Source organism: Cibotium barometz, chromosome 53 (assembly GCF_041138505.1).
Source record: "Cibotium barometz isolate CiBa-2024 chromosome 53, ASM4113850v1, whole genome shotgun sequence".
Taxonomy (NCBI): domain Eukaryota; kingdom Viridiplantae; phylum Streptophyta; class Polypodiopsida; order Cyatheales; family Cibotiaceae; genus Cibotium; species Cibotium barometz.
In genome coordinates this window covers 39642440-39667005 of record NC_141098.1, presented here as the reverse complement: position 1 = coordinate 39667005, position 24566 = coordinate 39642440, and the positions used below count along the sequence as shown (strand labels likewise).

Sequence of the window (24566 nt, the reverse complement as noted above, 5' to 3'; positions counted from 1 at the left end):
CCACTAAGTCTAAACTTGGAGAAAATTTCCTACTCATCGACACCTTGACCATGCAGAGATTCAAGGATACGATTCATAGGTAAGACCTAGTTCTATCCCGCAGGGGGAGCGTAGTCTTCTAAACATCAAATCACCCATAGGGCAATTGATCATAAATTGGGCAACTACTAGTCTTGATTCCTAGAGACAACGCTTTTTTTCTCATCCATGCAAGGCACAGCCGTTGGCCTAGTCTTCTAGAATAGAATTGCTCGAGAACCTATTTATCTAACGTAGGGCTTTCACTTAATATGTTGGAAAGCTACCCGACTAATCGGGTCCACCCGTCCGTAGGATGGTGCCGTCGGGGCATTCCATCCTCCCACTTTCCACCCTACTCACGCGTCAATTTGTTTTCTAATTAATCCTACCACACTGTTTGACATAAACAAACATGTTCCTTAATTAAGGCCCTTTCACAAGGTTTATTAAAACAGCCTTTGCCTTTTTCCACAATACAATAATGCCAAAGATAAGATTTATAAAAACAAAGTTTAAACATGAATCAATTTCATACAAGCCAAACTGGCTCTCTTATTCTTTTCCTTTATACCGCCGATGATCTAGAATTCGGCCTTCCAGCCTCCACATGCTGGGCAAAACCCTACGGGACCATACACCTCATCGTCGGCCGGCTGGCGAGGACTCAAGCCGGCCTGTCGTCCTCTCAGGCTCCATCGCTCGATCCTCCCGCCCCTCAGAGGGATGTCTGCGCACTAGGGTGGGCTAATTCACCGCACTAGCCTGGGCCCTCAGAACTAGGCAGCATCATCACAATCACTTGCCTCAATCGGCAAACCTCATTCTCCCAATGGTATGAGGGATACCATGGGCCAACTCCGGGCCTTACTAACGTCTCCGCCGTCCGGCTATACAAGCACAAGAACGGGGCAGCGTCAAGGCAGGGAGAAGTTATACCTGTACCTTAATTTAACCAAGATAGCAATCCATTTATTCAACTAAACCATAGTACTAGAATCCATGTTACCTTCTCAAGAAAACAATCCTTTTTACAAAGATTTTAGCATTTCAACTTGAGATTGCGATAAGACATTCTTTATTCAGGCATATGCTATTGCTTAAAAGAATACAAACTTTAAATAGTAAATCAATCAAATAGATCACTGTAACAATCAATAGAGAAGCCGGGGCCATACCTCAACCCCTAAGAATGATATATAATTGAAAAACAAAATATGTATATACCTTACAGAAATTTGTCGTTTATCGTTGCCTTTGCTCGTTATTAACAAGAGCTTTAGAATATAGAGTCTTCTAATACCTTCTCTTATGATTGAAATCATCCAATCATCTCCAAGATTTATCTCCTCTTAATCATACTGTGACTCTTCTCTCTTTCTAAGATCTATGGCAAAATAGCCTTCTCTTACAGGGCTACGGCATACTATTCTTTCTCTAAAAGAAAAGCTATGGAGTTTTGGTCTCTTCCTCCGAAAGACCATAGAAAATCTAAGCTTCTTTTCTAAGATATTAGATAAGAATGAAGGGATATATGCATCTCAAACTCTAGGATTACCTTGAGGCTACTTGCTGTCTTCTCACAGTTTTCTCTATGTAGAGACCCTGACAGAAACAGCAAACTGTTTCGGCCATAACTCTCTGATTAAAACTCAGAATATGGTCATGTAACCAGTCAAAAGAACGGGGAGGCATCTGGTCTACAAGCCAACGCGGGCAGAATAGGCAAAAACGTCTGTATATAGCCGCAAATACACTATCTTTAGAAACGCGTTGTTTTTCTACATTTTTAGTATGCATGGACTCTAAATGTGTAAAAGTACTCTAAATATGACCTCTCATCACCTAAAATCGAAATTCTATTTTTGGGGATACTTATCTCTTTCTTATGTTCTTATTTCTTTTGAATTTTTGGAGCTAATATTTTTATTCTAACACTTTTCTAATGTTTCTAGCCTTATTGTCTCACTCTTTCTAATTACACTCTCTTTTCTTATTGAAATCTATATTAAAAGAGACACATACATACATGGCTTGGGAGGGACGTTACACTAGCTCTCTTATTACCCTCCAAGTCTAGCTAACCTCAATCTCTCAATCCCATAACCGCGCTAAACACTTCCCTATGCTCCGCAACCTTCTACTGATACCAATCCGATTGATCTTGTGACGGATACTGATTCAGTTGACTAAGATAGACCTAGCTTACTCAACTGCCTTTACTGAATCGGGAACTTTCTCTTACATGTCCCACTGAATCTCTGTAACCCTTAGGGTGCTCTCTTTTCATAGAGATATGACACCAAAGGCTCTTTACTGTCTCTAATTTCATAGAGATATGACACCAAAGACTTTTTACTGACTTACAGTTGACTAGCCTGACTAAACTAATTTCTGACTAAACTAATTTCTGACTTACAGTTGACTAGCCTGACTAAACTAATTTCTGACTAGCCTGACTGAACTAATTTCTAATAGCTGACTTACAGATGACTAGCCTGACTGAACTAATTTCTAATAGCTGACTTACAGATGACTAGCCTGACTGAACTAATTTCTAATAGCTGACTTACAGATGACTAGCCTGACTGAACTAATTTCTAATAGTTGACTGCTGACTCAGCTAGATCAGACTTCCTTTGCTTTGTGTCCTTAGATACCTTTAGACCCTCTAAACACTCAATCCACATAAGGATCCAGCCCTATAGACACTCAGCCGATCTCCTCTAACCACAGCTGACTCTAAATGACCAATCTGCCCATAAACCCAACTGTCTGACTACTGACTATAGCCAATCTCCTAACTATCAAACTTGACTCGAAATTTCTTCCCTTCAACCCAAAAAGATCACAACAACCCTTCTACCTCTTTATCTAATCATTCTTGATGCACAGCTGATTGTTTTGCTGACTCCTATTTGACTCCGAATCCTCTTAATTGAAGATAACTCATTGAGTTATAAGTCAGCTTTGACTCTCAGAACATCAGACATACATTCATAGTTGTTCTATCTCAACCAAATCAATCAAAATAACTCAAACCAAGCTCCATATCAAAAATTCTCTTGAATCACCAAACATATTCAAGCGTTGAACTCTTAGCTCTCTTCACACGAAAACAAAGATAGCCTTTGTCTCAACACCCCTGAGACATGGGTTCAAATATATCAAAAGAATACACTAAAACTTAAGGATCCTTCACAGGAAGACCCCAGAAACTACTCTTCCAAAGCTTCAACTTCACCCACGAATTCACACTACAATGAATTAACAACCACAAACTATAGGTCCCAAACATACGCAAATCAGCACTCAAATGACTGGCAGGAGCTACAATTAAGTCATGTCTCTAACAAAGTCACTACACCGAAATCGTAGGGAAACCACCTCCTATTTGATTCTCTAGTCCACGCAAATCCTCTGCTCTGGCCTATCCACTTTCACCCTTGCCGCACTAAATTTCACTTCTTCTGCAGCCTTCGAAAAAAACTGTAGGACCTTCTGTCGTCCAGCAGGTAGTCTCTTCACTTCTCTCACCTCACTTCACAATCCTCACTCTCTCTTCTTCTTTCTTCTATCTCCCTGAAAATCTCCACAATTCCCCTTCTTAGGCCCGTCGTTTCGCCATCTCGCCACCTTCTGGAATGTTGTGTTGCCCAGTTCCCTTGTTCTCCCATACACCTTCGATTTTTGTTTTTTTGCATCTGCACTTACCCACTTTGGTCACCATGATGTCTGTGCCACCTAGGATTCATTTCACACCATTACATGTTCCCATGCACCATGTTTGATTTGAGTTCTAGACTCCTCTCACATATTGCCCCAACCTCTTAGTGAAACACTTTCAAGTGTTTCACTGTGTGTCTCCTACTTCACATGATTCGGATATGATATGGCATCAACCTCATGCCATTAACTCTGCTGGCATGCACCTGACCTCCAAGGTCTTGCAAGTGATAAGTTACATTAGGAAAAACTTCATGTACAATAAAAGCTCCCTCCCATATGACTAAATTTGGTCTTAAATGTAGTATCAAGAGCATTATTGTACCTCAAAACCAACATTCCCTCCTTCAAATCCTTGCTTCCCAACTTATCATTAAATGTCTCAATCCTCTTTTGACTAATCTTTTCATACCATCTGATGGCTTCCTCTCTATCCACCAATAGTAAAGAATTTAAACTAGTCAATCTCTCTCTTCCTTGTTCCTCCTGGGTCATATTATGCTGCAACAAAAGAACAAGCGAGGGAAGCAGTACTTCACTGAAAATGTACATTCTTCTCCATACACCAAAATGATGGCTTCCTCTCTATCCACCAATAGTAAAGAATTTAAACTAGTCAATCTCTCTCTTCCTTGTTCCTCCTGGGTCATATTATGCTGCAACAAAAGAACAAGCGAGGGAAGCAGTACTTCACTGAAAATGTACATTCTTCTCCATACACCAAAATGATATGGGGCGATTTGCTATTAATACCTTTCTTTTTGTAATGTCAACCCCATAGTGACCTCCACATCCTTCTTCATGGTAGGCTTTCAAGCAAACTTGAATTTCATACTGACATAAAACCCTTCTCAAAACACCATCTATTCCTTTATGATACAATATGTCACCAATCAATACATATCTATTCCTTTATGATACAATATGTCACCAATCAATACATATCTCATAGCTCTTCAGACAATTGTTCTCCTTTTTTAACCATCCAATCCTCTTGTTGAAAAAACTATCAAAAGCACCTGCTCTTCCTCATAAAGGGACCTGCCTTGATACAATGGTCTTTGGACTGTCATCACAGCATGTAAATCCTTGGAGAAAACTTGCTCTGCTAACTCATGTGCTCTCATGTTGCCCTCCCTGGGTGGATGCATGCCGGATCTAAAAGGCCTAGAAAAAATTAAGAAGCTTCCTCACACTAAAGAACCAGGTTTTCATCTCATCTTTATTAACTTTCCAAGTTCCTTGTGCTGCTTGCCTTATAAACAAGCAAAGAATCACCCTTTATAAAACCAGTCTTTTCACCTTCCTTTGTCTACAATCGTCAAGACCCAAACTGAGGCTATTATACTCAGCCTCACTCTTGCTTTTAACCTATATTTTTGGCTACCAAACCATAGATCTTGACCTTGCTTGCTTACAAAAACAAACCCAGCATCCCCTTTACCAAGACTCCTTTTAAAAGCCCTGTCAAAGAATAGAGTCACATCTATATCGATCAATTCTTCAGGAATCCCATGATTAGGAACCTTTTGCTTTTCAATATCCTTAATGGGTTTGGGTTTAACCTGTACCTCTTTATAGGTTAGCATTTCTACCATATGATCCCTCACTGTACTATCTTTCTTAATAAATCTCATGTCAAACTCCTGCAATGTCATAATCCATTTTTGTACCTTTGGGTTGTCACCATGATACTTCATCACATGAAGAAGAAGATTACAGGAGGTGAGAACAACAAAAGGTCTATAGATCAAATAAGGTTTCAACCTTTTTGTGGCATATACAAGTGTCTAAATCAATAGCTCAACCTCATGCCAAGCCTTTTCTATCTCACCCATTGCCATGTTGATAAAAAAAAGCAGGTCTCATATATGATTGCTTTGTTCCTTTCTGCATCAGCACTGCTTCTACTGTTTCCCAACATTGAGGCTCAGATAGAAGGGTTGGCTCCAATCTAGGGGCATCATTGTTTAGCAAGGTAGATAGCTTATCTTTGAGACTCTCAAAATCATCCTCTTCTACCTGACTCCACTTAAATGGATCTTGTTGACTAGCTTTTTGTAAAGGGTAAACATACTCAGCCAGCATACAGAAAGATCTAGATAGATACTTAAGCTTTTGAACATATCTCATTAGCTCTTTGATTGTCCTAGGGCTTTCCATTTTCAATAAACTCTCTACCTTTTAAAGGGTCTGGGGCTAGGCCATTCTCACCCACCTCATGCCCCAAGAGCACTACCCTAGCCCTTACTATCTTGCACTTTGTTGGGTGGTTGAGCTAGGCTCCATCATGATCAAGATGTTTAAAGACAATGTCAAGCCTCTCTACATGTATCAGCCTATCACATGAATATTCTAACAAAGGTTCCCAGGTATGGGGCAATGACCCAACTCTGAAAACTGGCATAGACATTGAGCAATCCAAAAGGCATCACTCTATAGCAAAACATTCCCCATGGGGTAATAAAACTGGTCTTTTTCTGATCCTTAGGAGCTATTCTAATATGATAATATCCACTTAAACCATCACAAACTAAATACCTCTCATGCCCTACCACCTAATCCAAAATTTCATCCTGAAAGGAAAGAGGGTAATGATGCCTCTTTGTAGCAGCATTCAGTGGTTTATAATCCACACATACTCTCCACTTATTCCCTTTCTTAGGCACAATAACAATAGGAGACACCCAATCTACATCATCAACTGGATATATGAAACCAGCCAACTTAGTGACCTCTGTCTCCAAAATATGTCTTTGTATTGTCCCTAATCTCCTTAATTTTTGGGCTATTGGCTTAGCCCCCTCCTTCAATTTGATCTCATGAACAACACTAGATGTACCCCTCATTTGAGTATAGTCCTTAGCAAAGAAGCTCGGGGTACCTATCAAGCAGTTCTCCATATTGCTCGTTTTCATCATTGGTCAAATCATCTACTAGCATTAACTCAGCCTTTGGGACATTGGGCTTCTCAGTTGGAGCACAAACCGTCTCCGTCGCGTATGGTTAATCATATGCACAGCACAAAACATCTCCATTGTATGGTTAATCATCTACACATCACAAATATTTGCTTCCAACTCTAACAAACTCTAATTCCCCATCAATTTCATCAAAGGAACCAATAGAGTAGTCATCATAACTATCAAAAGAAGTTGAATCAGCTCCTCTCATTGTCTCCAACTCCTCCTCAATCTCCAGAATCTTACATATTTTCAAATCATATCTAATTCTCCTTTCTTTAGGCCTATCAACAAATAAATCAATACATCCTCTATACGAGTCCTGCCTAGATCTCATCGCAATAAGCCAGGGTCTTCCCAAAATAATGGGATATGCCCCCAACCCCTGCTGGCATGACATACATATCAATTACTACCTTTTGTCCAAGTACATTCATCTGAATTCCTTGAATCACTCCAAGACACTTAACTTTTGAATTGTTGGCCATCTTGACACTGAATATGGATTTACCTATCACCTCCAAACCCAAATCATGGACTACTTCCTCTGTCATAACACACACCTAGGCTCCACCATCTACATACACCTTGCTTACTTTCCTTCCCTAAATCCACACATCAACTATAGGTAAAATGCTAGGCATTGTACTCTGCTAAATCACATTAGCCTGGGGTGTTTTTAACCTTAACCCATCTTGTAAGTTTCTCCCACTGTCTTCCTATGCTAGATTTTAGCCTGCAAAAAGCTGACCATATGTAATATATGCCTTCTTATGCTTCACATCTGACAGGAGACTGTAAGGGGATTCCTCCTCACCCAGCTGAAAGTCATCCATACCAGTTTTCCTCCTTCTCGCTTTAGCTCTCCCTTGCTTGCTAGATTTTGGCTTCTCCATGGCTGACTTCCTTTCTCTCTTTCTTCTTGGCCCATGTTTCCTTATCAGCACCTTTGGATTCCGATCTTTGCATCCTAGTTCTTTTATTAGCCAACATGTCAACTTCTTCCTCCTCCTCAGTAGTTTCAAGCATGTGTACATTCCCCAAAGGGCCTTGGGGTTGCATCTGCCCTTGTATTGGTCCCTAGTTTCCATTATTCACTTCCCTATTGCCGACTCCTCTGTTACCTTTCGGCCTTTGAATAATTGGGTATACTCCTCCTGGCTCCCTCCTTGGTTAAGTACATTGTGGAGCTATATGCCCCCTCTCTCCACATTCGTAGCACTAAAAGTGCTCCATCCTATTTCTTTGTGGTCTTTTTTTCCCTGTGATCTTCGGACCTGATTTTGCATGACTTACATGGCAAGATTGAGATTCCTAGTCTGCTCAGTCAGCCTTTGAATCTCTTGATGATGCAGACCTTCCTAACCTCTATCTAACTCACCGGCCCTTGGAATCTCGACATGACGATCTCTTTCTACATGAACATCAACAGGTAAAGGCTCAACCATATGCCCATAAGTACCATGATCATATCTAGTGACAAACCTGCCTCCCTTTCTTTTTTTCTGAGCCAGCTCATGTTTTCGCACCTTCTTCTTCCATTGTTATGATGTCATCGTGTGATTGCTTCACATTAGGTATCAAGGCCTTTGAGTTCCACCTTATCCTTTATAACCCCATGCAACAACCCTATAAATCTATCCTTCTTCAAGAAATCAGGTGGTATCTAATTTTCCCCTAATACCCTTACAATCCTTCTCCAAACCCCTTCAAACCTCACAATCAGGTGATCTGATTTTCCCCTAATACCCTCACAATCCTTCTACAAACCCCTTCAAACCTATTTGCAAAAGCAGAAATCTCTTCTTCCTCCCCTTGGTACAGCCTACTAAGTTCCCTCCAAAGGTCCTCTGGACTTTCAATCCTCTCGTACTTTCTTCTTAATGCATTTCTCACGTACTCCCAATTACCCCTCTACTCCTCTGTTAACACATCTTTATACCTTTCCCTGGCCGCTCCCTCTAGAAGAAATCCTATCATCATTCGAGCTTTATATGCATCATCATCCCTATTATTTATCAATGTTGCCAACTCAACCTCCTGAGGATCTGAGTGCCATCTTCCCCTCTCTCACCTATGAAAACATCATATGCAAAATCAGCCATAGGTCCTCAGTTAATCTACAATTGGTTTCCAATGTGTTCATCAAAGTCCTAAGCAAGAGCTTTCTATTCCTCAGTGGGGACACCAAAGCATATGTGGTGGCTAGGTGATGGCCTCCTCTACAACACCGTAGACACACAAGAAGAAAATGTATAAGGAGATCAGAACTAGGGGACACTAGGATCCCAGCTCAGAAGGCACTAATCAGCTAGGAATCTATCCTCCTTTGACCTTGAGCTGACACAAATGGACACCTCTACACCCTTCAATCCACCTTCAATCCAGCTCGGCTAATACCTCCAACTATCCTCCTGAGCCAAATCTAACTCCCAACACCTTTGATCTTCAGCCTTAATGCCTCAGCTCACTTCCTCTGCTGACAAGCAACTAACCTGAATCCCTCCTAGCTGCACACAACTGATCAAATTCTAATTATAGTCTAAAACGAATACCTACAGTTGATCCCAATCAGAAACCTATCTGTCGGACTCCCAGAATGTCTTCCAACGTTAGCAAAGTTTAAATACTTGCCTCGAAACTCCACAAAACATGTAATCTCTCCTTTGCTCACTCCTTACTGACACTAGTCTGACCTAGCTGTCTGAAAATTGATTCTTCGGAAGACTGACACCGACTCCAATCCGAAATGAGTCTACCTAGATATCTTGTTGTCCTCCAATTCTAGCTAACCTCAAGCTCTCAACCCCATAACCACGTTGAACACCTTCCTTATGCTCCACACACACCAATCCAACTGATCTTGACAGATACTGATTCAGCTAACTAAGACAGACCTAGGCGACTTAGCTGCCTTTACTGAATCAAGAACTTTCTCTTACTTGTCCGTTGACTCTACCCTTAGGTTGCTCTAATTTCATAGAGATATGACACCAAGACTCTTTGTTATATGCAGCTGACTAGTCTAACTAAACTGATTTCTCACAGAGCTGATCGCTGACTCAGCTAGATCAGACTTCCTTTGCTTTGTGTCCATAGATAACCTTATACCCTCTAAACACTCAATCCACACAAGGATCCAGCCCTATAGACACTCAGTTGATCTCCTCTAACCACAGTTGACTCTAAATGACCAATTCGCCCACAAACCCAGCTGTCTAACTCCTGAGCTCATTAACAACCCTTCTACCTCTTCAGCTGATCATTCTTGATGCACAGCTGGTTGTTGCTGCTGTTGACTCATATTTGACTCCGAATCCTCTCAACTAAAGATAACGCATTCAATTATAAGTCAGCTTTGATTCTCAGAACATCACACATACATTCATAGTTGTTCTATCTCAACCAAATCAATCAAAATAACTCAAACCAACTCCATATCCAAAATTCTCATGAATCACAACACAAATTCAAGCTTTGAACTCTCAGCTCTCTTCACGAAAACAAAGACAGACTTTGTCTCAACACCCCTGAGACATGGGTTCAAATATATTAGAAGAACACACTAAAACTTAAGGATCCTTCACAATCAGACCCCACTCTCCCAAAGCCTCAACTTCACCCACGAATTCACACTGCAAACCACAAATTATAGGTCTTTCCAACAGACACAAATCAGCACACTCAGCTTGACTGACAACTACAATTGAACAAAAATTGGATTAAGTCATATCTCTAACAGAGTCACCACACCGAAATGAGAGGGAAACCGCCTCTCCTATTTGATTCTCTATTCCACAACGCATCCTTTTCTCTAGCTTATCCAATTCTACCTTTGTTGCACTGAATTTCACTTCTGCAACCTTCAAAAAATGTAAGACCTTTTGTCTACAGGTAGTTTCTTCAGTGTAGTCACTTCTCTCACCTCACTCCACAATCCTCACTCTCTTGCTTCTCCCTTCTCTTCTTCTTTCTTCTATCTCCCTGAAAATCTCCACAATTCCTCTTCTTAGGCCCGTCGATGCCTCTCCACCTTCTGGAATGTTGTGTTGCCCAGTTCCCTTGTTCTCCCATACACCTTCTATTTTTATTTTTTTGCATCTATGCTTATCCACTTTGGTCGCCCACCACGGTGTCTCTTCCACCTAGGATTCATTTCATACCACTCTACATACATTACATGCTCCCACACACCATGTTTGATTTCAGTTCTAGACTCCTCTCACAACGTGTCTGGGGGGTGACTGTTCCACCTTCACACCACTGGCGCATTTGGTAGCTACTCTGACATGATAGATCTCCCCCAGTGATTCTATAACTAGACCACACCTACCTAGGCCAACTAAGCTATGGCATACTTATCTTGCTGGCTCACCTACTTAGCGTGTTCACATTATGGACCACTTGTACATAGTACTCTAGTACTTATATTGGTTTTCTCTTTTGTAGACCTCTTTTGAGAGTAACAAGAATAAGAAGATTTCAGCCTATATCTTTGTGTGTGTTTTATACATTGATGTGTAAGTGTGTGTGTGTGTGTGTGTGTGTGTGTGTGTGTGTGTGTGTGTGTGTGCTTGCAAGAGCTCGTGCTCTCTCTCATCTCCCAATCTTTGCATGGTAGCAAAGCCTAGTTCAAGCGAAGGAGTTGAGCTGCTCTGCTCTGCAAGCAAAGGAAGCAGTACACAGGGAAGAGCATCATCATCTCTTCCCCTTCTTACGACCCCCTACGTAGCTATGAGAGCTACACGTCTCCAATTAAGGAGCTATCTTCACCTCCGCACCTATATGGTACCTTCGCACCAATTGCCTAAAGAGAACACTGCTCCTGCGCAGAGATAAAGGCATTCAAAGACTCAAACCAGGGTGTAAGGAAAGTCGTGTATTGATTTCAGTTAGTGTGACACACACAGACACTATGATAGGGCATATATAGGATGCTAACACTCCAGTAAGATGTTCCAAATAAACACATAGGCAAGGAAGTTACTGGCAAAGAATACAAACCATTCAAGACCTCTATTATTGTAAGAGAGAATGTTCCCAACTTTTGAGATTCGGTGTCTATGTTAATCATAGAAGAGAAGTCTTTGGGTGAAGACTCTTCCTCCCAAAGCAAAAACACTTAAGAACGGGCCTTCTACTCAAATTCAAGTAGAGGTAGAGGTCGCGATCAAGGCCAAGGTGGTTATACACGTGTGGATCTTGTCCAAGGAGACATTGATATAATGGACCATGCCTTACATCATTCGAGGGATGATATATATAATGAGGGCATCAGTTTCCATGTGGACCAACAAGTATGTGATGAAGATATGTTTTCGAGTTTAATGTTGATGATGAGGTTAATCTGTCTTCCTCCACATGTACGTAATCCTTCCATTACCACATTTTCTAAGGCACTCAATGGTAGTGGAATTCAAGAGAAATCTCCCTCTTAGCTCCTCTTCCACCTCTAGCCAAGAGTACCCTCACCACATACTAAATTCTATAAACTTGGAATTGAAAGTTATAATGTAAAGAGCTTACAAGTGAGATTTATATGAGAGTTCATTTACAATCCATAGCATGGACTCATGCTTTTAAATACCACTTTCATCCCATTGCTCTCCATTGCACCATATCCATCTATATAAGACTTCCATCAAGCATAAGCCTCTTACCAAGGCTAAGAAAAACACAAGAATGCACAAGTACGTCCACTCCTTGCTTTATACCTCTTAAAAATGATCAATGCTTTCTCCTATTCTTTTAGCCTTGTATGCATGTGACAAGAGAGAAATATGGAGTCACATCAACCCAAGTATACATCTCAACATAGCAATTACCATCCAAAGCATACTAATTGGTAATAAAGAATTCTAACACATCCAATGGCACCACAGGAGACATGAATTCTTGCTAACGCTTCAAGGGAGCATGTAGAAGCTCAATCTTGGCAATCTTGCACCAAATTGCTCAAGAACATATGTAGAGAACAGTTGTTGCAAAAGCACCTTGACTATGCTTGCCAATGGTTAAGGTTTTGCCAAGGATATGAGAAGGGTTTCAAATTTGATCAAGGACCTTCCAAAAGCTTCAAAGTACTACTCATAAAACTCTAACATATCTTCAACAGCCACTAATGGCTAGTTCAAGCCTAATGAAGCCTTTTTCCATGGGCATGAGTATTTCTAGAAGGAGCAACCATGGCGAAGCATGAAGAACAAGATGGCAATTCTGTAGAAGATGGAGAAAGAGGTGTTGTGCAAGCTCCAAATTGTGCTGAGGAAAGCATGAATTCTAATATCATAAGGCAGAGAAACTACAAGCACCATAAAGCTTCTTCACTTGTGATAAGAAAGAACATGAAGAAGAAGGTGGTTGTTGTAGAAGTGAAGGCCGTCTCTACAAAGAAGGATCTACATGCCAAAACTTTTTGCCATGGTTGAAACAAAGAAGGATGTGGACGATTTGGATGTTGTAACAGTTAAGGTTTCATTTGAGGAAGAAGAAGTTGACATAGCTCCTACAGAGCTTGACGAGACGGACGCAATTATTGTGGTAAAGGCTCACGAAGAAGAAAAAGAAGACATAGGATCCACTTGCATTGGTGGTGCTCATCAAGAAGACATTGAACCAAAACATTGCCTATTTTGCACACAAGACACCCTAGCCGCCTTCATTGATGGTAAGCAAGAAGACATTAAACCGACGCACCGCCTATGTTGTGCATAAAACACACTGGCTGCCTGTGTTGATACTAATCAAGAAGACATTGACCAAGAAGATGTTGCCACCAACAAGGCAAATGGTCAAGCAAGAATTGCTACTAAGCTCCAAAACAGAGACACCTAAGATTCTAGGGTTTGGGAGCTCAAGACTGCTAAAGAAAACCTTGGGAAAACATGCTTGAATTAGGGTTTAAAAAATCTCAAGACTTTTTTTAGAAAAAATGGAATCGATGTAAAGCTTTGATACCAATGCAAGAGAGGGATCTAGAGAGAGATGGAGATTGCACTCATGAAAGGAGTACCACCATAGATCCACTCATCATATGAGTAGCACCTAGACATGGGAAGTCGGCCATGACACAACCATGAAAGCTTACATAAGCCCCAAGAAAGGTAAATGTGTATAATATATCAAAAAGGTCCATAAGCTGTCCCAAAAGTGACTTATATAGTCACTTACTCCTAAGAGGGTTGTCCATAAACCCAAGTCTTAAACAAGTCTATACGTTGCCCCAAAAGTGACATATAGTCACTTAGTCCTAAGAGGGTTGTCCATCCCAAGTCCTATGTCCCAAAAGCATGTATTGTTACTAAGGAGTTAGTTTTCATCTCTAGTCATCCCACCTCTTTGATGAGCTCCAATAGAGACTCTAAATGTTCTTTTGTGATGTCAAGCTTGGAGGAATGGACAAGATGGTCAATAAGATCCTATAGACATTAAGGGTTGTGTTATGATCAAGGTCAACCAGTCTTATTTTAAAATCCTAGAAAAGAAAGTAGTTCATACAAGCTTGTATATTGGTACTAGTGTGAAGATTGTAGAAAAAAGTACAAATGTGATGCATGCAATAGAGATGGTCACAACAAGGACAGAGGCTAAAGATAAAAATGGACTAAGCAACTGGCAACTTCTTAAGCTTAGAATAAACAATTTTATCCGTCTTGTTTACTTTGAATATATTGTTTGCATTGAGGTATCAACCAAATAACCAAAGTTCAAAAGATCATTGCACCCAAACTCATTCCACAAAACCGTGCCTCTAAGTATACCAATTCTCACTATTACATATTGCTATGTATGGACCTATCTAAAATGGCCTAATTTTATCACCCAATCTTGAGATCATCAAAGCACTTATTATATAATATGCATCTTATTAGTAAATTTGCCCCAATCAATGTGGAGTTAGTACACCAAATTCAAAAACACATTCGTCCTTATAAAATTGACCATGTCTTTCTCTTTGTTCCTTATCATATGCATTTAGGTGATGAGAGCAAAAACAAGGTTGCATGTGAATTGTGTTGCTTGGTGTTGACTCCTTTAGCATGCTAACCCATTGATGGGAGTTGTCTTCATGATGTTTTCTTTTACATACTTCATTATTATTAAAAGGCAAATGAATGGATCTCAAATATGTATGTGCGGAAAGTAACACTGTTATCGAATATAATACAATAATAGTTGTGTGGGGGGAGGGGGGGGGGGGGGAACCTCACTACCAAATGAAAACAACGCACGCGGACCCTGCAAGTACAACGAAATCAAGGAGACCTCACCATGCGTGGCCATCCCCAACCATACTATCACTGTCCACCTCCCGTTGCAGTGCTGCCATTTGGTCCTCAGGATGGCTTGGATCTCTAAGGGTGAGGGTGAGGACGTCCAATTTTCCCAAGGAACCGTGCCCTCTTTGATAATGCCACACATGCGGGCGAAGAGACGAGAGAGAGAGAGAGAGAGAGAGAGAGTCTACTACAGACCAACAGTGTTAAAATACATGCATGAGGTAACTACATCATAAACCTAACTAAAAAAGAAAAGAACATAGCATCTCAAGTACAAGCCCTCTATGTGGCCAATAGGGATCAATGTGTCCCCGCATCAAGTACCTCATACAAGCTGTCTACATCTACCTTCCATGGTGGAGCATTCTTGTGTCTCTTAAGGGTCTCTCAGATATGAAGCTCTTGGCAGGGACAGCTCCTGACATAAAATGTAGTGTCACCTCTTCTACATTTAATGTTCCAAGGAGCATCCTTGTGTCTGTGAAGGGTCTCTTGATTTGAAGCTCTTGGCAAAGAGGGCTCTTGATATACCTACCGCTCAGACCGTCTGTAGAGCTTGTAACAAGATTTGGATGTTGAAGATGAGAACCAAGATTATTAGCCCCTCACGGAGCCTTCCGACTCTGAGGATTGGTTTCACGTTTTGCCGACCATCGACACTCCAGAAGGCATGTTTGGCCTAACCTGCGTGATAAACATAGCTCGTTATGACCTTTCGGGCTTATAGCATATTCCCTCCTTTGAACTAAACCTCCCTGTCCAATGTGTGCCTAACAACATCCTTACCCATCAGATTGGGGAACGTAAACACATTGCCGCGGGACTTCAACGATATGCAAACCTTGATTTTGGCTAAGGGAGCAGCTCGATGAAAGCTTGCTATCCTCCTGCACGATAGCATATCTAGGCCTAGAAACACACAAGATCTAGCCTTGTTTGTGCATGCATTCAAACTCTATTAATAACTACCTTTTTCTACCCTCCACTAGTATCCATTGAAATGCTAAGGAGGTTCTTCACAATAAAAAAATGTCTTGACGCTGTTGAAGAAAACACAGAAAACAGAAAAGTGCTCCTTGGAAGACCAGTTTAGATGTGGAAACCATCATCATACAGAATTTCTACCTGCTAATCAAGGGCAACTTCTGGTGCTTAGCTAAGAAAAGTGTGTTTATAGGAGTCCTATCCTGTGCATAAACAGTTTCTGCCAGGTTACATATAATCTTACGAGCACCAACTCCATCTCTATTCAATAACAGCCTACCCTTAAAGCAATGCTAATGTGATATCATGAGTAAAGGGACCAATCGTGCTAAAAAGCGCAGATTCAGAGAATCCACTCTTCTTTATATACATCCTGACAAAAGAACGTCCTTGTAATGCCTTAAAATACAAACGTTCTTAACAGGTCTTTCTTGACCTTCCAGTTATCTAACTACATCAAATAATGAGGCTCGACATACATACATCCATATGAACCCAGAGCCATCCTCTAATGCAAAAGCTTTTATCCCTCACAGTAGATATGTACTACAGGAGTATAGTGTAAAACTGAAGCTTCCTTGATTTAAGAAAATACAGAAAGCCCGAAGAACCTGCATGGTGCACACGCGAAATCATCATCTTGAATCAATCAGAACACCTTTCACATGAGAAGACATGATGTAGAGAACATGGCAGAGAGTTTCTCACATACCTTCCATGCAGCCTATGAAGCCACAGATACATCCTCGTTTGATGTTATTGCTTCAACCAAATCATCGCTATGTTTAATCGATTGCTTTGATGAATGGTCCTTCTGGACTCTGTTTGAATTGGTAGCTGGAGAAACCCCACTTCTGACACGATCCCTCTTTGGTGTCCTTTCACCCCTTATCCTCTCGCCATGTGCCCCATTTTGAAAATGACAATCCTTCTTCCGCCTTTCCTTGGAGGCAGCAGCAGCCTCAATAGAATGTGCTGTCACAACAACAGGATTCCCCCCCCTCTTGCTTGGTAGAGTTTCTGTTACTGCATCCTCAACTAATGATGTTATTGCATTAGAAGACTCGTTCAAATTGGATTTGTTATCAACTGCAGATTTTTGAACCCGCTGACTGTCATTGACATGCATTGTATCAGTTGTTACAGCAGATTCAGAAGCAGCTGTACTACCACTTTCAGCTTCAAAAGGGCAAGATTCTTCCAGAGAATTCAATATTTTTGCAGCTTCCACAGAGTTGTCAAGGTCAGGTACAGGGTTACTTCCAGTTTTTAAGTTCTCTACATCAGGAACTTTTTCAACGTGTCTAGCCCCAGAGGATTGAGATCTTGAGCTCTCGAAAGGTAAAACTGTCTTACAAAACTTTTTGGACGATTTCTTTGGCAGCACAGAGCCATTTCTGGATATCTCAGGATCACCAGAAGCCTCCTTTTTCACATGATTATCAGCGGTACCATGAATATGCATAGCATGCTTTGAGGTACAGGCTGGACTTGAATGGGATGAATTATTTTCAAAATTGTCCGTGCCAACAATACTTTTCCTTCCCAGTTTTGGTGATTTTGCACGAGTAGTTGGTATCTGCATGTAAAGAAACATAAGTGCAGTCACAAAAGAAATACTCTAACAAGCAAAAATAGAACTGAACAACAAGCACACTAGTTGAACCGAACCAATTACCCCAGCTTTCTTTGTCTCCGTCTTTGGCTGTGCAGACTCCTGATAAAAGTTGGGCATTGGTGTGGCTTTAAAATTAAGATTTTTTCGAAGCTGTTTGATTTCTTCCTCTGCCTCTTCCTGGTCAAAATTCGGTAACGTGTAATAAGCTTAAAGAATTTCTAAAGCGACAGCTGCCAACCCTGCTCAATGCAGAGGCTACATCAAAGGGTCATGAGCTGAACACTTGAACCATATGCCTCCTACGGCATGCCATTTAAATGGCTCAGGTGGTTCAACAATCAAATTACCTGTGTTTTAGCTTCAGCTTGATTTTTTTCTGCTTCCTTAGCACTAAACTTGGCTTCCATCTTGGAATTGAACTGAAATCAAGCCAGAAAACCTCTTATTAGGAAGTACTTGAAGCACCTCTATTATTGAGCTGAAAGGAACACATGTTCTTCCCAGAGTTGTGAGAGCTTCAAAACCAAATGCCTATATGTAGACAATAAGAAGATTGTAAAATTTGCACTGTGCTAGGCTAGATACAAGGCTATAGTGACTACAGCAGAAGACAATCTATTCGAACGAGGACAAATTCTAATGGTCATGACACAAAAGAGCTGACATAGAGCAGAATTTGCCCTATACAACTAGACACTGTCTACAAACCTAAAGAACTTCCAATCCCATACCATAAAAGGTCTGCCTCCATTCACAGTTGTTTCAGAACTCATTCCACAACCCTACTCTCCATAGAAAACATTCTCAACCATATGGAACATTCCATACTAAAGAAACCATATCCACTTTATATATGAAATGCTCCTCCTTTGAAGTTTCTGAACTCCACCCAATTTAGGTTTATAATATCTTTTCATCACATTTCAACGAGGCTCTTAAGGGACCATCTTCCAACGGTACTCATTGACCCTTATTCCTTGTCTTCTCAAAAACATCATGTACACCTGTAGACGCGTAGCCAACCTCCCCTCTAGGGATCAATACTTTCAAAACCTGTACTATTCATACATTTCTTAATAGCATCTTGATCCTAAAACTAATACCGCAAGAGAAACAGTGAGGTTAAACTTGAGTGACACATAATTGTCTCAAGAAACTGTCCTGCCATGCTTTTTGAAATACATATCTGAAGCTCGGCCGGTCTCTCCAGACCCATAGCATCCTTCCCTCCTGCGAACTACCACTGAGCCCACCCGCCAGCACGTAGTTCCATGCTCTATTGGTACCCGTTCGTTACACCTGCAGGCTTCTTCTTGTCCCACTCTGCTCTTCCACCTTCGTGCCCCTATTCACCTTTTCAGCCCTGCACATGGCCATCCCAATCTCCTCTTCCTGCCAGCACTTGCACTTGCCCAACCCACCCTAACTCACTTGCTCTTGTCTTTTGCCCACTTTTGCCCAGGAGTTTGCATTAACTTGCTTTACAACCCACCCACCCCCGCACCCCCCCCCCCGGGAACCCTCCAGCCCCCCTGTATTGCTTTCTTTGTGCTCAAACAGCTTTGGAATACACAATGTTTACCTTCATATCCCTTGAATGACTTCCATGGTGGCCCCACCAACCAGCCCAACTGAGAAGATACTTCTTTCAGAACTAAGTTGTTGGGATCATTACAGAGATAAACAAATCTAGACTCTCTCAGGAAGAATTCCAAGCTAAGCAGCTGGTAGGACAATGTTTCGAGTGAAATCCACCAAGCACATCTCTAGAAGTTGGCTGAGAGAGACGAAGCAGCATTCAGCAGTCAGAGGAGGAGGCTACTTCAAAACTGGAAGGAAATCGTATAGGAGATGTGTGTGTGTCCCGTCTCTTTTCACTTCTGGGAAAAGTCACACACTAAGGTTGCCTTTGTACATCCCTTCCTCTTAATTCTTCTTATTACCACTGCAGACAAGTTGTATCTGCACACTATTCCTTGTCTTCCCAGAGCATGCATGTCATGCATGAAGCACAGCTGAAGCAAGGGATTGGGAAGGGAGAAGGAACAGTATGCGAAATTGATCATTTGTTCAGCAAGGACTGAATGCTAGATGGTGCAGGCCCTCTAAAACAGCAACCAACCAAGGCAGCACAACAATACATGCTGGCTGCCTCATACAGCAGACAGCAATGAACATTTCTGCAACTATTCAATTCAGATGGCAAAACAAATCAAACATACAGCTATAGAAAATTCATGTATAAACTCCATGCCTCTTTTCTTTTTTCAGCTCTTTCATCACTTTTGAAGCTGAATGTGTTGGTATGACTTTTTGCTGGACTTGGTCTTGATATTCCACTGTTCCTAGTTTGAACCGGCCTGGCTTGATGTCAAGGAGAATACTTAACCACTCGGTTGCACCAGGGCATTGCCTTGATACATACATAAGACTGCTAGTAACAAACTTACCTGTTGCTAATCACTTCAGAAACAGCAAAATGACATAGTCAGAGTACAAAGAGATATTAAGTGTTCCTGGTCCACAAAGAGATAGCTAAGGATACTGAGCTGTTCCATTAGGTTCCATGTCTTGTTGCTTCAACACATTTGAAATGATGGTACCTTGCTTCAACTCACCAGAAGTTTTAGGTTTCTCCTGTTGCCTGAAAAAGCAAACAAAGTAATGAATGCACTAAGCAAAAGAATGAATTACCACGTGTTGCTCTGCCCCTAAATTGTACATAAATCCTCAATATTTCCTAGAAATCAATTATCTTCTGAAATCACCAAAAAAATTTGGACTATTAGAAATTGTTGAGGGCTGGATGACTACAAGCATGTGGGTCAAGTTTGTGCAATGAAACACGTTTACCATAATCAAGGTGTTCTTTTCCATACTAGCTACCAAAAAGAACAGCCACGTAGGCTAAGTACAAACTCAGCTCCGTAGAGGGAGCAATAATCAAAATAAATGGGGACTTTAATGCTCGAACGGCTCAGTACCAGACCTCCTTCTTTGACACTTCGGAGATGTTGAGAGAGAGAGATGTGGAGGAGATGTGTTTGATTCGGAGATCACAGGATGAGGTGGAGTGTACTGAGTATGGGAGATACCTCTTGGAGATGGGGACTGCACATGGGCTGGCCATTTTAAATGGCCTGGCGAGGTATCCACTTGCCCGTGGCTTTACTTGCTTTCCACACAGACATGGGGCCAGCACAGTGGATTATGTTCTAGCCTCGCCAACCTTCATCTCGAGTATCTTGGATTTTGGGATTGGCCCCAGGCCCATCGGAGTTACGGTGGATCATGCACTTCTCTCCTTTATGGTGGATTTCCACTACAGTACCCGCCAGGTTGGGCAGTCCTCCTATCACCCGAGATATACCTTCTGTAGAGAGACTGATGGAGTATACACCGCAGAGATCTACAGCTTGTTGAGTGCAGAGGATCTACAGAGGCCATTAGCAGAGCTCACACAGATCCTGACAGAGGCTTTACATACAGCTACAGCGACGGCCTTCCCACACACGCAGCCCAAAGTGCGACCACGTCCTGGGAGCATGCCCCAGAATAGTTGGTATGATGATGACTGTAGGGAGCTCAGAGCCCGACTACAGAGAGAGGTGGCCACAGGTGTTACTACATATAGACAGTCACGCATCATCTTCCGATCCCTCATTCGGCGGAAGAAGAGAGCATTCTTAGCTCGGCTGGAGAGAGACATCTATCAGTTGTTTTTGAGTCAGGATTCTGGGGAGGCCTGGAGATTGCTTAGAGAGCACCCCCCACCTCCGGCCATTACCTCTCCAGATACATGGGGCGAGTATGCAGCCTCCCTCTACACAGTACCATGGCAGCCACCACTACCGAACCCTCCAGAGCCTTGTCCACCCACTTCTACCTTCTTCACAGCAGAGATGGTGAGGAGGGCCATCAACAGATTGCATACAGGGAGGGCACAGGATCATGAGGGCATTGTAGCCGAGCATTTCATACATGCTAGAGATATGATTGTAGACTTGCTAGCTCTCATGTTTAATAGAGCCATGTGTGAGGGGTTTCCTGGGACTTGGAGTACTTCCACGATTGTGCCGGTACTCAAGTCTGGAGATCCGAGCCTGCCGACTAACTACCGCACCATTATGATTGGTCACTCGCTGGCCAAGCTATATGCCTCTATTCTTGAGCAGGAGTTGAGCAAATGGGCAGAGAGACAAGGGGTCCGAGCCTAGGGACAGGCCGGTTTCAGGAGGAGATTCTCTACTTTGGATCATATCTTTACCCTCAGGGCTATCATTGAGGAGGGCAGAGCACATGGGAGGAGGATCTACTGTGGCTTTGTGGATTTCCACAAGGCCTTTGACACAGTGCCCAAAGCTAGATTGATGCGCAGGCTACAAGACTTGGGGGTTCCATGTGAGGTCATTTGGGGTATTATGGCACTTTATGAGACAGTAGTTGGGCAGGTGCAGACTTCAGAGGGTCTCTCCTAGTACACTCCACTATAGGGGTGAAACAGGGCTGCCCGCTCTCTCCGACTCTATTTGGACTATACATTGATGAGATCTCTGATTATATTGGGACACGAGGGGACAGAGGAGCCCAGTTGGCTGGCACTTGGATACCCCTGCTCTTATATGCTGATGATATTGTGCTTATAGCAGACTCACCAGAGGGTATGCAGAGGCACTTGGATACTTTACATGCTTATGCACAGGACAGTGGGCTCTCAGTTAACCTTGGTAAGACCAAGGTTATGGTGTTTAACACTACAGCTCAGTGGGTTTGGAGATCAGCGCCTATTTTCACATATGGGCAGGAGACAGTGGAGTATGTTGACTCATACACATAGCTTGGAGTGGTGTTCACTGGGCCCACATTTTCCATGAGGGGGGCAGCAGAGGCCAGATTGACTAGAGGATATGCAGCACTAGGAGGTCTAGAGAGGATGTGCTCACAGGTACAGTTTCAGGAGCCACGCACTAAGCTGTGGCTTTTTGACACGCTGGTCACATCGGCTATGCTATATGGAGTACAGATCTGGGGGCCTAGCCTAGATCGTCACAGTCGATCAAGACGCACATACGATGGATGGAGATCGATGGAGAGACCACTTGTGTCCCTGATCTCCAGGATGATTTGGGCTAAGGCCTCAGTACCCCATGAGATTATTAGAGCCGAGATGGGAGAACCACCGATCGTAGTCGAGGCTCTTGCCAGATCAGTGTCCTTCATTCATAGCACCTGGGAGCTTCCCCGACACCGGTATGCACGACTTGCTTTAGAGTCCTCTCATCAGCTAGCCATGGAGGGAGACACTTCATGTTGGTATGCGCAGATAGCATCCTGGTTTGACCTCCACAGGTTCAGTTTAGACAGACTTCCACCCTTCCAGTACTCTCTGGAGGCACCCTCTCTCACCTTGACACATTCTGAGATTAGTAGAGTCATCAGACAGGACCTCATTCAGTTGGACACTAGGAGGACATGGCTAGAGCCCTCACAGGAGTTGGGGACGAAGATGGCTTTCTATAGAGACCATCTTCTCCACACCACTGAGGATGGCTTTATACTTAGACCGAGTTACATGGATACCCATCTGTCTCATGGATTGAGGTGCGCCATTGGGCAGATCCGCACCTCTTCACATCAGTTAGAGAGAGAGACAGGCAGATTTAGAGGCATACCCCCAGGGGACAGGATTTGTCAGATTTGTTGGATAGAGCCAGAGACGGAGGAGCACTACATCTGTCGCTGCACAGCATATTATGAGATTCGAGGGCGCTACCATTGCCTTTTCAGAGAGGGATTTGGACCACTGGCTAGAGTCATAGACTATTGTGATCAGCGATGCTTGGGTTTTTATCTCCTGGAGATCCGCAGGCTCAGAGAGTCCATTATCAGGAGCAGACGCCCGACTGGTAGGGAGTCCACACAGAGACAGATTACTGACTTCTTTAGAGAGAGTTTTTACTCTCAGCAAGTCTTGGCTTTTTTCCGGTCTTCACCCTCAGGAGGACTCCATGGTAACCTCTCCATCATCCCCGACTAAGGCCGCCACTACTTGCTTATCCTTTTTGGAAGCGGATCTTCAGCTTCTCGCTATGGCTATTGCATCATTAGAGCCTCCACTCTAGTATGCAAGATTGTCGGTAGCCGCCCAGTGCACAGACAACTCATTTCTTTAGGTGCCAAAGATGAAGATACTACACCCTCATTATCTCTATTCTTTGTTTATCTTCTTAATACACTCTCATTGGCTCCATTCATTGATACAACTATTCTCATATTTTTTGCCAAATTGGAAGGTGAAGTTATTGTTGGAGGACCCTCATTAGTTCCATGCATTGTTACCCTTCTTGTCAAATTATATGAAGTTTTGTTCCTAGCAATTAAATGACGCATGCTTCTAGTAAGTTTCAATCTTTTTGCTAGTGGCATACCTTCGTAAAAGCTCCATCCACCATTGCCCTTCCGATTCCTTTCCAACCAGACAATGTATCAGATGTCACATGGTTGTAACTTTGGTCTCAAAGGTCACTTTGGCCTTTTGAAGACGTTAATATAACATTTCATTTTCTCAAGCTCTCCATCTATGATCTCTCTGAAGCTCTCAAGCTTGAAGCTCTCTCTCTCTCTCTCTCTCTCTCTCTCTCTCTTTGCCCCCCTCTCTATCCTTTATTCCTCTATCTTCAAGGCTCCATAATCCATTGCCCAAGGCTCAAGCATCCCTCCTCCTCCTCTCTATACTCCTCTCTCTCAAGCCGCTTCTCTCTCCATCAATCACAATGACGAGAGACATGAATGGTTGCATCCCATCCATGTCTCACAAGCCGCCGGAAAATCAAAATGCTATAGGTGGACATGCAAGTATTGTGGCAAGGCTTATGTGAGCGGCCTCACTAGGCTTCGGGAGCACATTGCAAAGGTGGGGGGGCAAGTGGCACCATGCAAGGAAGTGCCTCAAAACATCGCCGATGAGATGTTTAGAGC

General features: G+C 42.5%; 1 protein-coding gene across 1 annotated transcript in view; it reads right to left on the bottom strand.

Annotated features, from left to right (window-relative positions):
* Positions 1 to 16296: 16296 nt before the first annotated feature.
* The window catches only part of LOC147608623 (uncharacterized), a 34084-nt gene continuing 25814 nt past the window's right edge, over positions 16297 to 24566 (bottom strand). The window contains exons 7-12 of the mRNA XM_086789152.1: positions 20134 to 20232; positions 19843 to 19948; positions 17936 to 18007; positions 17649 to 17765; positions 16683 to 17549; positions 16297 to 16581 (exon numbers count right to left, since the gene is read on the bottom strand). Coding sequence (XP_086645278.1) covers positions 16695 to 17549; positions 17649 to 17765; positions 17936 to 18007; positions 19843 to 19948; positions 20134 to 20232 — 1249 coding nt within the window. The 3' untranslated portion in view covers positions 16297 to 16581; positions 16683 to 16694. The remainder of the gene's footprint in view (positions 16582 to 16682; positions 17550 to 17648; positions 17766 to 17935; positions 18008 to 19842; positions 19949 to 20133; positions 20233 to 24566) is intronic.